This window comes from Helobdella robusta (assembly GCF_000326865.2).
Source record: "Helobdella robusta unplaced genomic scaffold HELROscaffold_8, whole genome shotgun sequence".
NCBI classification, from domain to species: Eukaryota; Metazoa; Annelida; class Clitellata; order Rhynchobdellida; family Glossiphoniidae; genus Helobdella; species Helobdella robusta.
In genome coordinates, this window is record NW_008705459.1 from 4,883,176 (window position 1) to 4,896,462 (window position 13,287).

The 13,287-nt window shown below is 31.3% G+C and overlaps 2 protein-coding genes across 2 annotated transcripts; one reads left to right on the top strand and one right to left on the bottom strand.

Moving 5' to 3' along the window:
* Positions 1-1,429: 1,429 nt before the first annotated feature.
* HELRODRAFT_165814 (hypothetical protein) lies at positions 1,430-2,011 on the top strand (the record flags this gene model as incomplete). Its single annotated transcript, XM_009032306.1, has 1 exon — positions 1,430-2,011. The coding sequence occupies one exon, from the start codon at positions 1,430-1,432 to the stop codon at positions 2,009-2,011; it is 582 nt and encodes a 193-aa protein (XP_009030554.1).
* A 5,225-nt stretch (positions 2,012-7,236) lies between these two features.
* On the bottom strand, positions 7,237-10,617 carry HELRODRAFT_165815 (hypothetical protein; the record flags this gene model as incomplete). The annotated part of the gene is made up of 4 exons (XM_009032307.1): positions 7,237-7,335; positions 7,711-7,815; positions 9,658-9,741; positions 10,591-10,617. 4 exons carry the CDS (start codon positions 10,615-10,617, stop codon positions 7,237-7,239), a joined length of 315 nt encoding a protein of 104 aa, XP_009030555.1.
* Positions 10,618-13,287: the final 2,670 nt, after the last annotated feature.

Genomic DNA, 13,287 nt, shown 5'->3' on the forward strand with positions numbered 1-13,287 from the left:
CATGAGCAAATAATCTGGATGAACGATTGACAAAACATTATTTCTTTCCCATGAGAGGCCTCATTATAAAACAAACTGCTGCAAATCTTTTGCCCTAAGGATAATTAGCTCACCAGTTTTGAGTAGCATTGTACGAAAAAGTTTGACGCAAAATTTGAACCAACAAGAAGTTTCTAATTGTACTCGTCTGGTTCAAGTAGCGTATGCATATTTGTATGCTACTTTTGGTGGCAACATAAAAAATAGATGTTTTTTTGGGTGTATATGTATACAAGTATACAAATGAATTTATTGCGTGAATATTGTATGCATGTATATATGTTATTAACATTATAGAAATAACATTGAGCATTGAACGTTCTTATTACCTCAGGTTGTAAATGTGATACAGATATCAAAAGAAGGATAGCTATGGCGAAAGATGCATATTCTAAAATGATATACGTCCTCAAAAATAGTAAAATCAGAATATCAACAAAATTAAAACTGTTTGATTGTTACACTTTTTCTTACTAACTAACTTACGGCTCAGAGTCCTGAACAATTTCTAAAAAAATCAAAAAAAGATTAACGCTGCAGAGATGTGGTTTTTGAGAAGAATTATAAAAATTAGTTGGACCTCTCATACTTTGAATGAGGATGCTTTTAAACAGTCCGGTTAGGAAGAGAAAATTAGTACAGATAATCCAACGGGAGCACTTAAAGTTTTTTGATCACAATCATGCGGAAAGAAAGAATGGAAAATTTAACAACTACTGGAAAGATTGCAGGGAAAAGAGATCGCAGTCAACAACGAATAACATTCGTGAAGTCCTTGTGTCACTTGTTGAATATCACCACATTTCAACCACTACAAAGTGTTAAAGATCGGGTTTTGTGGAGGTCAATGGTCGCCAATGTCCTAAAAGGATAAGGCACGAGAAAGAAAGAAAGCTTCTTATTAGGAACAACACAAAACACACAGTTTACGACAATTTATTTTACAAAATGTTTTTGTAAATCAATAAAGTTATTTAATCAATAAATATTTAATTAATTATATATAAATTAATTAATTAATTATGTAAATAACGTTAATGTTGAATTAAACGACCTACCTGTCCTTCGTAACATTAACATCGTTGTTGTTGTTGCTGTCATGGGTGTAGATGTTGTTGGGAGTTCTGTTGATGTTTTTGTGGAAATTGTTGTTGTTGTTGTTGCTGTTGCTGCTATTGTTGTTGTTGCTATGAATAATGATGTGTAAGATAGTGATGACGACGACGATGATGATAATAATGATGATGACGATGATGCAGATGTTAATGATGACGTTGATGATGATGCAGGTTTTGTTGCTAACGCAGCATTTGATAGAAAAGAAGATGCAGCTTCTCCAGCTTGTATCAAGGAAGTTGGTGTGGTCAAGTAAATGCTGGACGTCAAGTGAATGGTCGTCGTGCGAGATGAAAATGTGTCTGTGGCCAGCTTTGTCGATGTTGTCGCAGAAGTTGTTGTAGATGCAGCTATCAATATTGATGTAGTTGCGGTAGCTTTTGTAGTTGCAGCAGCTGTTGAAGTGGCAGATATTATGGTCAGAATGGTTAACATAATAAACGATAAAATTGTTAATTGTGAAGCAATCGAAGAAAATGATGAAGTTGTGAGGAAGCCTGATGTGACGACTGATGCGGTTAGTCTGGTCAATGATAGAACCATTTCAATGGCCGTAGAAAATATTTGCATTTCTGCGCTCGAAGTTATCAAAGGCGTGCAAGTTGAGTTGAAAAATACTGCTGCATCGATTGGTATTATGCTGTTCAATGTTTCTGTTGTTGTTGCGCTTGTCAGTCTGGTCGTTGTTGTTGATGTTGTGTCTGTTGAATTCGTGGTAGCTGAGTTTGTTAATGGCAAGTTTGTAGTCAGAACTTTTGATGGTGTGTCTATTGAAAGCAGTCTACATGACATTATCTCCGGAAGTGATGATGTATCCAATGGATTGGATTTTGATGCTGCGGTTGAAAAACATTAGAACTTTTTTAAAGGCAACTCGGAAATTGCGTTTGTGAATATTTATTTAGTCTTTTTGTGCACCTTTTTCGTTTGGCTTGGAACTTTTCTTTCCACATTTCATAACTACCAACTGAGAATAAATTATTTCGTTTGTTCTGGGCGCAGCAAAATGAATGCTCTTCATAACTGCAAAGAATGACTGTCAGATCTGGAGTTCCTTCTAATTTTTCTCTTTTATTTTCAGGCCTTGATTCTTGCACTGAGAAATATTGCGATTGTTGCTTGGTCAAATGTTATTTATTGTTTATAAATATTAACTGTCGTATATTCTGTTTATATCTTTAGTGTCACGCGCTCTTCAAATCTACAATGTTTTTTTAGTAATTAAAGTGTTGGAGTATATTCAGAAAAAATTTTATAAAATCCAATACGGACTTTCAGTGAATAAATCCATATTTTAGTGCTGTTAACATGCTGTTGACGATATTGATACTCAGTCAAATAATTATTTAAAACTAAAATTCTAAAAATTATTTTGACTAGTTGAAAAGAGTGAACTGATATATTTTATAAATAAATGAGTCAAACTTTTAGAGATGCAGTAAAATCTTTCGAATCGTTAGTTTGTTTGCGATTGATTGGGTATAGCAGATGTCTTTCATTTATTTATTTATAAGTTGCCCATCTATCACAAACGCGATAAGTTTGCCTGGAGAACGTGAAAATTACACATGATTAATGATGGGAGCACTCGGTTGGCTCTTCGTAAATAATGGGGAAAGAAGTAGTGCCCTTCCAAATAGCATCACACCTCCAAACTTCATGTCTGTTGCATCTGTGCTGCGGATGGAAGCAATATTTTTATTTGAGAAAAACAATAAAAAAAAACTTGATAAAAACAACATTAACAACTATGATATAGTAACTAAGTTGATGTTTTAAGAAACATTTAGTGACAATCTTTCAGAAAAATGTTGGCTGTGTTCGGTTGATGGCAATCAACTGACGCTTGGATTTGTGTATAAGATTAATAAAAAAACACAAAAACGGTTAAATGATGTGGAATTATTCAATATGACAGTATTTTAATATTCTCCCAATATAACTTTTTCACTTTTTTTTGATTGAAGTTAAATGATAGGAGCTGACACGCAAGTTATTAATTAGTCGCTTTTCAATAATAATAATTATGAATATATATTCTATAAACTAATTAAAATAATTATATGTTAGCTGGATGTGGGCTATATATTGGCCACCGTATGTTTAGCTATCATGTGTAACATTAAGCAATGAAAGTTTAATGTAGTATTTTATTAGCCATCAAAAGTTATGTCATTTTGACCAAGAACATCTCGCAATAATTGCCTCCTTGTCAGATTATCTTTATTTCATTTTATTACTTTAAATTGGGTACTTATAAATGTGTATCTAGAAAATAGTTACATCATGAATTCAAACTTCTGTGTAACTTAGTAAACAAACTAGCTAGCATAAAAAATTCTTCAGACTCACTTATTAAGATGTACATTCAAATTATCATCTTTATTGCTACTGACGAATCTCATATCTCGCCATTCAATCCTTCCACAATTCAATCGTTCGATCGGGCAAGAAATTTTTTAAATATTTCTGTCTGTAAAGTAGATAACTGCAGTCAACATCATTTTTAATCCGTCGGGATGAAAGCTTTCATGTAAAACCTAATAAAAATATTGAAAACATGTTAGTGCTGTCGTGAAGATACATCAGATGCTAAAGCAAACGGATGATCACTGTAAATTTACTTTTCGCATAAAAATACCTCATGATGTACCCCAATGTTGAACGTGTATTTTTACTTCTTGCATAAGATTACAATTTTTGTGGTAAAACGTCGAACATGCATTACAGAATTATCAAAATACAATCTGAAACGCACATGACAGACCATAAAACAAGCTGAATGCAAGCTAACTGGGCAGCTTCACGCTGAATGCCTCAAGCAATGAATGAGGAAATATTCGTACCAAAATTAAAAATCTGTTCAAGATAAACCACGCAACACACAACACAAAACACCACACCACAACACACCACACACACCACAACACAACACACATCACCGCAACACACACACCAAACCACAACACACCACACAAACCACACCATAATACACCACAACACACCACACGACTCTCCGGACACGTCGTAGCACTTTTGAAGACAGGGCACTGTACTGCACAGCATTCTTTCAATGAAAATCTAAATAATAAATCAGACGGAGCAAAACAAACAAAAGTTTATTTCCCTCAGTTGTTCACAACAAAAAATTGAAATCTTTGTTCCGAAGTTATAAAACATTTGAACATTTTTGATAATGCAAGATTCCAAACTATTTCAATCTGTTTTTTATACAACAGAACTGAAATATTAGAATTAGGTACTAGGTCTAAAACATTTGAAAAAATGTGTGATAGGTAGATAGGTCAATATGAAATAAACTCGACTTCATTAACAAATATAAACGCTTTTTAAAACGAAGAATCCCTCAAGTGGGTTGATAGACCAAATAAATGAAAAACAATATTTGAACGGTCTGATCTCAAAAGTGAAATAACAAAACTGACATTCGCCATTCAAAAATGTTATACCGTAACACTAAAACAATCATCGATTGAATCAACGTTTCCCAATCTAACAAGCAGACTATATGTATTAACTCCGCTCACGCAAAAATGTGCACCCTAAAAGGCTTCTTACCACAATCTACTTCTTTGAAAAGAAGCTCACATACAAGCCAACCCCCCGTTTGCAATCAGCATTACATACAATGTCCACAACTTAAATACATTATTATATAAATATATGAGAATGTGAATTTTATGCATCCGCACGATCGCTAAATTAATGCAAACATCAACAAACACGTGAAAGTAAGAATGCCGTCTCCCAACACATTAAGTACATTCAACGTAGAATTGTAGGAATTCACCCTAAAACTGCTTTCACTGTATCTAAATACATATCTGTACAGTATATCATAATAAAAATAAAATGTATAATATGACTGAAAATATTTTTTCATATTTTTTTATTGTTTTTATTATTAAATTATGAATATATTATAAAAGTATGTAATATATAGCAGAAAAATTCTAGCTTACAGCTTGACCATGTACAAAATACGATCAGCAACGTTGTACATCTAGCATGAAACATATAACATAGACTGCAGAGTGTTATGATGTATACTGATATCAAGGCCGTATGTATTAATCAACATATTTTTCAATTTATAATCCCGGCGTTAACAATGCACCCACTGTTTAACATATATCATGGTTACATACGTTCGGAACATCTCGTGTTTACAGAACGTACGAGTCAGGCAACTAACAAAACACACAAATACACAAACACATCCCAAAAAAGAACAAACATACACACTAACACAAACATCTAACATTCACACACAACAAACACACAGACAAACACACATAAAGACAAACAAATCCCAACAAAGATACTAACACATACACACACACAAAAAAAACCTTAAAATCAGAACAATTTCCAGAAAAGCATCTAACAATAAGAACAAAAGAGAAGTTAACGACGAACGACTACAGCGAAAAGCAGCCGCAGTGGAGAACATTCGACTGATCTGCCGATACGTGCTCTTCAACTCTCTCAATCTCCCAACGAGTGCTCTTATTTGCGTGCCTGTCAAGTTCCTTACAACGTTAAATAATAATACTTCTTCGTCTGGTAATGTTTTTGATTTCACTGCAAATATGTTTTTTGGGATTTGTCGTTATTGTTTTGGACAAAAAAGTTAAAGTTGATTTTATAGTTTGGCTGTATTGATTTTATTGGATTCAATAATTAAAGTGTATTAGAACGTTGTATTTTGTGGTATTTTGGGTAGCTGTCATGTGTTGGTTGTATCGGATTTGATGTTTGCAATGTACATCTGACATGTTATTGAATCGGCTTTTGACGTATTCTCTCCGGGAACCAGTGACTTTTTGACCAATGAAAGAATTGTATTGTTTTCCGGCTCCAAACAAATTTCTTCACATCCATCGAGCAGAGGAAACAATGCTCGCATCTACTCAATGATTGAAAAACTGTATGCTACCATTCACGGTTTTCACTAATTCAGTGCAAAAACATTAGTAAGAAGAGTTTCAAAGTTTCAAATTTTAACTGGAGAAATTGAACTGGAGAAATTATTCAGTGACTGGTGTGTTTATTGGAAAAAGATAAACGATATACAAACATTAAAATATATATATAATTATATATATATATATATATATATATATAATGGGCTTTTAATGGACGCTATATAAATTCTCAAATAATATATATATATATATATATATATATATATATATATATATATATATATATATATATATATATATATATATTTAAGCCTATGTATATACGATATATAAACATTTATAATATTTTTTTCAAACTGCACTAAAATAAATAAATATTACATATATAATTATAAAAATGAGAAAGAAATTTTTTTAAAGAAGTTGTCGGAGGACGATCGTTCATTTAAAGAGGCGAGTGAAATGACATGAGTGACTCATTCATCACCCACATGTCCGCAACTGCAATTCAATTATTTAAACACATCACACCGGCTTAGAGTTGTTTTTTTTTAGTTTTTCTGATCATAATTATGTTATGTTTTTGTTTCAATTCAATTATTTAAACACATCACACCGGCTTAGAGTTGTTTTTTTTTAGTTTTTCTTATCATAATTATATTATGTTTTTGTTTTTGTTTTTGGGCTACAAGTTTTAAAAATTCAGGCAGGTTCTTTTGAAACAAATGTGTTATAAATGAATGCCTACAATGCCCAACAAACATTACAAAAATGTTATGTTTTTTTTTAAATTTATTTTAAACAAACGAAATTGAAAAATTTATGAGCAAACTTGTTAAACAAAAATGTTTGCCTTGTGCGATTTTCAACAGTTAGTAACTTGACGGAGTCGTTGAAGCATTTAATGGCCTAAACCAGTCTTATAGTTTAAAACAGAAAATATAAATGAGATGATAAAAATATAAATAAATCTTAATGCAAAGGAATTTTCCACGGACATATAAGCGGCAACATCTCCAGGACCATCCCGTGTTTCGCAGACTCGGATGGACCGGCAGCCATGCAAGCATCACAACATCCTCTCCTCTCCTTTCCCAATCAATCACTCGCCAGCGTCCTCCGTGTCGTCGCATCACAACAGTCCGCAGAACAACCTGCAAATCTCTAAATCAATGTTCCTCAACATCCACTTGACCCAGCGACCTTTAACCGCCTGACCCGACAACAATTTCTAAATGTCAAGATCAAGAAATATTGGTAGAAACAGTGAAAAAATTTAAAAAAAAATTTATTACGCCGGACATTGACATGAAGTTTTTCTTGGATTTGTTTTCAGCCAACGGTATCAACAAAAATTAACATGTACATTTTTTTATCTTATTCTTTTCTACATCTTTCTTAATTCTTGTACATAAAATTTAATACATTTCGTTTTAAAATATTATAAATATAATTTTCATTTATTTTAAACTTTTACTGTTCTTTGGTGGGTGTGTTTGCTAGTCTTGCTCGACCAATTAAAATGAACTGATGAAAAAGTTGCATTAAAATGTGATTCAATTTCTCTCACACCACTCACCTCAGAGTTTACAACATTTGTACCTACCTTCAAAACAACCCGTGCAAAAACTTCAAACAACTCCTGGACACTTTCCACACAATCTTCAAAAGCCGCTAAGCGACCGCAAAATGTTCTCCAACATCTTACCTTCTAATTATATAAAGTAAAATTAAAATAAAATCATTAGATATTACATATTTTCGGTAAAAATTTAAATTGTCTCAAATTGAAAATAAAAAATGAAAAGAAAAGAAGAATTTTTTTTTCTCATTATTTTATTGACGAACATCTTTCAGTTCCGTTCATTTTTAACATTTTCGATGCTTTTAATTTGTTTAAAAGTATGTTAAAAGGTCATGAACATCAAAATAAACTTCAAGATTTAAATATTTCAAGGCTCAAATTTCACGCACGATCAACAAACACATCATCATTAACTCCTGCTTAACAAGTGACCAACTCCCCAACACTTTCTACACTTATTTGCACACTATTTCATGTTGGCATGTCACCATTAAATCCTTCTAAAATATAATTTCATTTATTTGTTTTTTAATTTGCTTTTTTTGAATTGTTGAAATTATATTTTTGTTTATTTAAATTTCTGCTTGTTGATGCAATGTTAACGTCTATTTAATCTTTCGTTAATTTAATTAATCACACTTGAACTTGTTGCGAAGGCGTTTATTTACGTGCTTTTTCATTCATTCAAACTTCTTCTTTTCTGTTTCACAATGTTGGTTTGTTGTTGGTACATTATTTTATTTGTGTGTTTGATACATTATATAATTACTCATATCTATGTTTTTTTTAAAATCATGTATTCAACCATCTGTTTATTCAAATTGATTTTATATTTCTACATTTTCGTGAATTTCTTTTATATTATAGGAGGCACATAAAGCCTCAGAATGATCGTTTCGTCTGTACCTACCTTACAAAACGATCCAGCATTGAGTTCTAAATAGTAACATAGGTGAAGTTGTAAAGGACGGTGATCATTACTATTCACCCACCATAGTAAAAACCAAACCACAATAAAGTCAGAAGTGTTTGTGGAATAAAAATAAATATAAACATGAAAGTGGTTTTGAAATTTTTAAAAATAAAACTAAACATCTGGAACCCGAGTAGTTGTAACTGTTTCCACATGATAATTTGATACCGGCGCGTATGTTTATAACCAACCAAGTTTATGTTTATAACCAAGTTTATGTTTATAACCAAGTTTATGTTTATAACCAAGTTTATGTTTATAATCGTGTTTATGGTCTGGTGTCTACATGTGTATGTTCGACATTCGTCTGGAGATGAGATTATTGAAAGTTTAAAAATAGAGGCGTGAAAGTGAGTTTATCTACGAACGTATGGATGAATGAATGAGTGTACGCTGATGTTTTTGAATGTAAGTCAGTAAATGTTTTCAAAAAAATTTTTTTAACGTGATGTCGTTCCTTATATTAACTGATATTTTCATTACCAAATGCCTTATTCAATAAAATTCGACTTGATTTTAACAACTTCAAAAGCCTGAATGATATTTAGATGTTGTATAGAACTTCGAACAGTATTTCTTATCTTATATATATTATAATTTATATTGACGTTCAAAATACGCTCTCATACACAAACTTTTTTGTTGTTGAGTAGTTTTTGTTGGGCGAACAACAATCTTTTGCAGCCATGCAAGATTGTTTACATCTGATAAGTTATGCACGAGATAAAAAAAAAAACCATTAAAATTACAATGAAAAAGATATTTCATAAATTTATCTAGAATGAATTATAAAATGTTAATAAAATAATAACTTTAATTGTGTGTTTTTAAATGTAAAGAAAAAACAGGCATGATGATTCAGGCTAAAAAATAGTTATTTTGGTTTATAACAGTAAAATTTATTCACAAAAATTTTCATTTTAAAATGTCTCAATTTTTAACTAACAAAATAATAAAATAAAATTATTCATTCCATCCCAATGGAAATAATTTACATTGCTGGCATCATAAACATGTTCAAATAAAATTATGAAATGCGACTCTTCTTCTCTAGACGCTCCTAGATGTGACACATGAGTCTGAATTTGTGTTTATGTGATTTTGTGATTATGTGTAATGTACTGTACGTGATGTGGCGAGTGTGTGTTATGTATTCTATAAGAGAATATATTTTCTTGATTATTTATTACTTAATATATTATATTTACATCATTTCATTGACCACTATGTTAACGGATTATGTTAAATTTCAGTCATTTTCAACGTTTTCAACATTTCAAGAGGCACATTTCAGTTTTCCTATCTGTTGTTTTTCATTCATTTCAGTCTATTATACTATATTCTATTAAACATTGACCTCTTCAAAACCATACAACTTACGTTATGACGATTAAAACTTGGCGAACCATCCAGCATCACGATTAAAGATTGTTTCAAGAAATTTTTCTATTGCTGGCTCAGAAGTATGGAATAGTCTACCGAGCTACTTGTGACAGCATTGTCACTCTGTCAAGAATTTCAAAAAGCTGTTTAAGACTTCGATCATTGAAACTTTTTCTTGGCATAAATGGTTTAAATCACAGCTAATGAGCGTTTTCGAGGTAACAATTTAAAAAGCCTATATTAATACTAATACTATTTGGTCTACATGACGTAAATACATACACACACATGTGCACACATCACATGGCAACATATGTTACAGAAAACACACACACATACATACAAACACACTCACACATACACACACACACACACGCACACAAACACACACACACACAAACAAACACAAACACACACATATACACAATAATAACATTCAGCCCTCTGTCAATAATTTACATGAATGAATACGAAGAGAAGAGTATAAAACTGCTCCGTAACGTCGTCACAATCTTCCTTTCTTTCTCTCTACTCCATCTACTTACTACCATTTTTGCTAAAGCCCGCGCCATTGTTCAATAAAATAAACATTATATTTATTATTAACGCTGCAATAACTATCGTAACAACGAAATAACAACATCATCAGTAACGCTTAACAACTACAATGGAGGCAATAGCGATTGCGATATAACATTAACAATAATATTATTGAAATGTGCAGAAGAAATAAATGGAAACATTTCTCCACAATTTCTGCTTCCGCTGTTGTTTGTTTGTTGTTGTTTTATGTTGTTGTTTGTTGTTGTTTGTTGTTGTTGTTGTTATGCTCCTCCTACTAACGTTACCACTCATACCATCGTTGCGTTTGGACTCCAGGAATGCTTGCACGTGCATGCAGTTGCCCTTGGTTACATTTCAAATTTTATGTTTAATAATTACAAAAATGTTGTTAGGATGAGTTTGTAATCAGTTTTCAACGTTCACATTGTTTTAGTGTATAATTTTGCTGATCTATTTTATCTCAATTCAGTAATTTCTTAATTATGGAAAATTTGTTTTATTTATTTTGAATATTATTTTTTAGTGTAATAAGTTAAAATATAAAAAACAAAAATCTGTGTATATTTAGAACATTCATAACATGTTTAATGAGTTTTCAAGTTTTAAAAACAACTGCAAAATCTTTAACAAAAAAATTTCAAATTAATTCGAATTCCAGCATTATCATGCTTAACATATGAAAAATAAATAAAGACGAAATAAATAAAATTGGCAAAATTATTAGAAGCTATAAAAATGATTAAAAAACTTTATCAGTTCCAACATGATGATTTTGTTTGCGTAAAGTTTTTTTTAATTTGAAAATTTGAACGTAGTAAGTAAGAGAAGAAGCAAAGACATGACATGACTCCCTGGATAGCAATGCCACAAAGTTGTGCGTGCCATATTAGCGACAGACAGGCAGAACACGACGAAATAAAATTTGATTAATGCATGTTTTTGCATTTAATAAAAAGTTATATACATCATAAAAAATGAACATATCTCAAAAAATACACGAAAATTAATTTTTTTCGAAATATATTTGTTCAACCAAACAAAATAAAATAAAAAAAAAATAAAAAGTATTATAAAAGGAGCCTACGTTAAAAAACTAAATTGGGGAAAGACACATATACATATTAAAAAAAACTCTTCATCCATTCAATAATATAATCTAACCACAAACTCGAAAAATGCTCTTTTCAATCGATCGATCGATCATTTATACGCAGACGATCAAAATATGCGTATGTTATATGTTCTCTAGATACGAACGAACTTGAACATGTACCGCAACCGTAAATTTAAAAAAGTTATATTTTAAAAATAAAAAGGTACTTGGAGTTTCAAACAGTAAATGGAAGATGGTTGAGACGCAGTGAAACCGTTAGTAATTTTTGCTTAAGAATGCGGACAAGATGATGACTGAAAATTTGAAGCAAGTCGCGCTGAACGTTTAAAAATATCATCCTGACAAATTGCTGTCTGCTTCTGCAAAAAATAAAAAAAATATGATTATTCCGTAAGTAACAAGCATTTGAAGATCAGAAAATGATCTCTTGCTGAAGTCTTGTCGCATTAATAACATTCTTGCCATCCAACAAATTATTTCGTCTCGACATAATCAGCAAAAAACTAACCACCGAAATTTGTAAAATACGGAACATTTTCAAAGAAACATTTTCAAAGAAAATATTTTCAAATCAGTGTCATTAATCAACGTTTGGAAAAAGAAAGAATAATGACTTCGTTTAAGGTTCATTTATGAAAGATCATTTAAACTCAACCGCCATTACATTATTACGATAATATTAACATGTTATTATAAAATAATTTTTTAACCATCATTTCATTTTAACAAATAGTTATTTTAATACAAACATTAAACTCTGTCAAAAGTGCATTTGTATAAAATCCTTTTAAAGGAAATACCTATCGGCTTTTAAAAAAAAAATTAGAGAAAAATTTTTGTTTACTCGGTCAGAAGATTTTATATTCTTCCTCTGCAATTTCTGACAGGAGGAATCGTGTTTTATCTTTTAGTTTTATATCCTAGAGCGTTTCAAGATATCCAGAAGTACTATAGAAGATATCATTAACGTGAACATTCACTCTTGAAAAAGACATACAGAATATTTTTCTAACAACAAATTGCAACAAAATATGGAATATTGAAACAAATCTTAACTAACAAAAGTTGGGAGGAATGATAAAAATTTCATATGAAGATTTCATTTTTTGTTTGATTTAATTTTGATTCCTTTCCTCATTACTTAGCTATCCATTCGCTGAATCTTTTAAATTTTCACTCACATACTTAATTTCACTCATTCATTCATTCACTCATTGAAACTCCCAAAATTCAATCCCTTTGCATTTCTGACGTGCTAAGAAATGTGGGAAGAATGCACAGTACACGTGTGCACAAAGATGCATTTGTATATCTAATTTTTGATCTGTCTATTCATCAATCCTCCAATATATTCAATTCATTTATCATTCCATCCCTCTATTTATCCATCCATCCATCCATCTATTTATCCATCCATCCATCCCTCTATTTATCCATCCATCCCTCTATTTATCCATCCATCCATCCATCCATCCATCCATCCATCCATCCATCCATCCATCCATCCATCCATCCATCCATCCATCCATCCATCCATCCATCCATCCATCCATCCATCCATCCA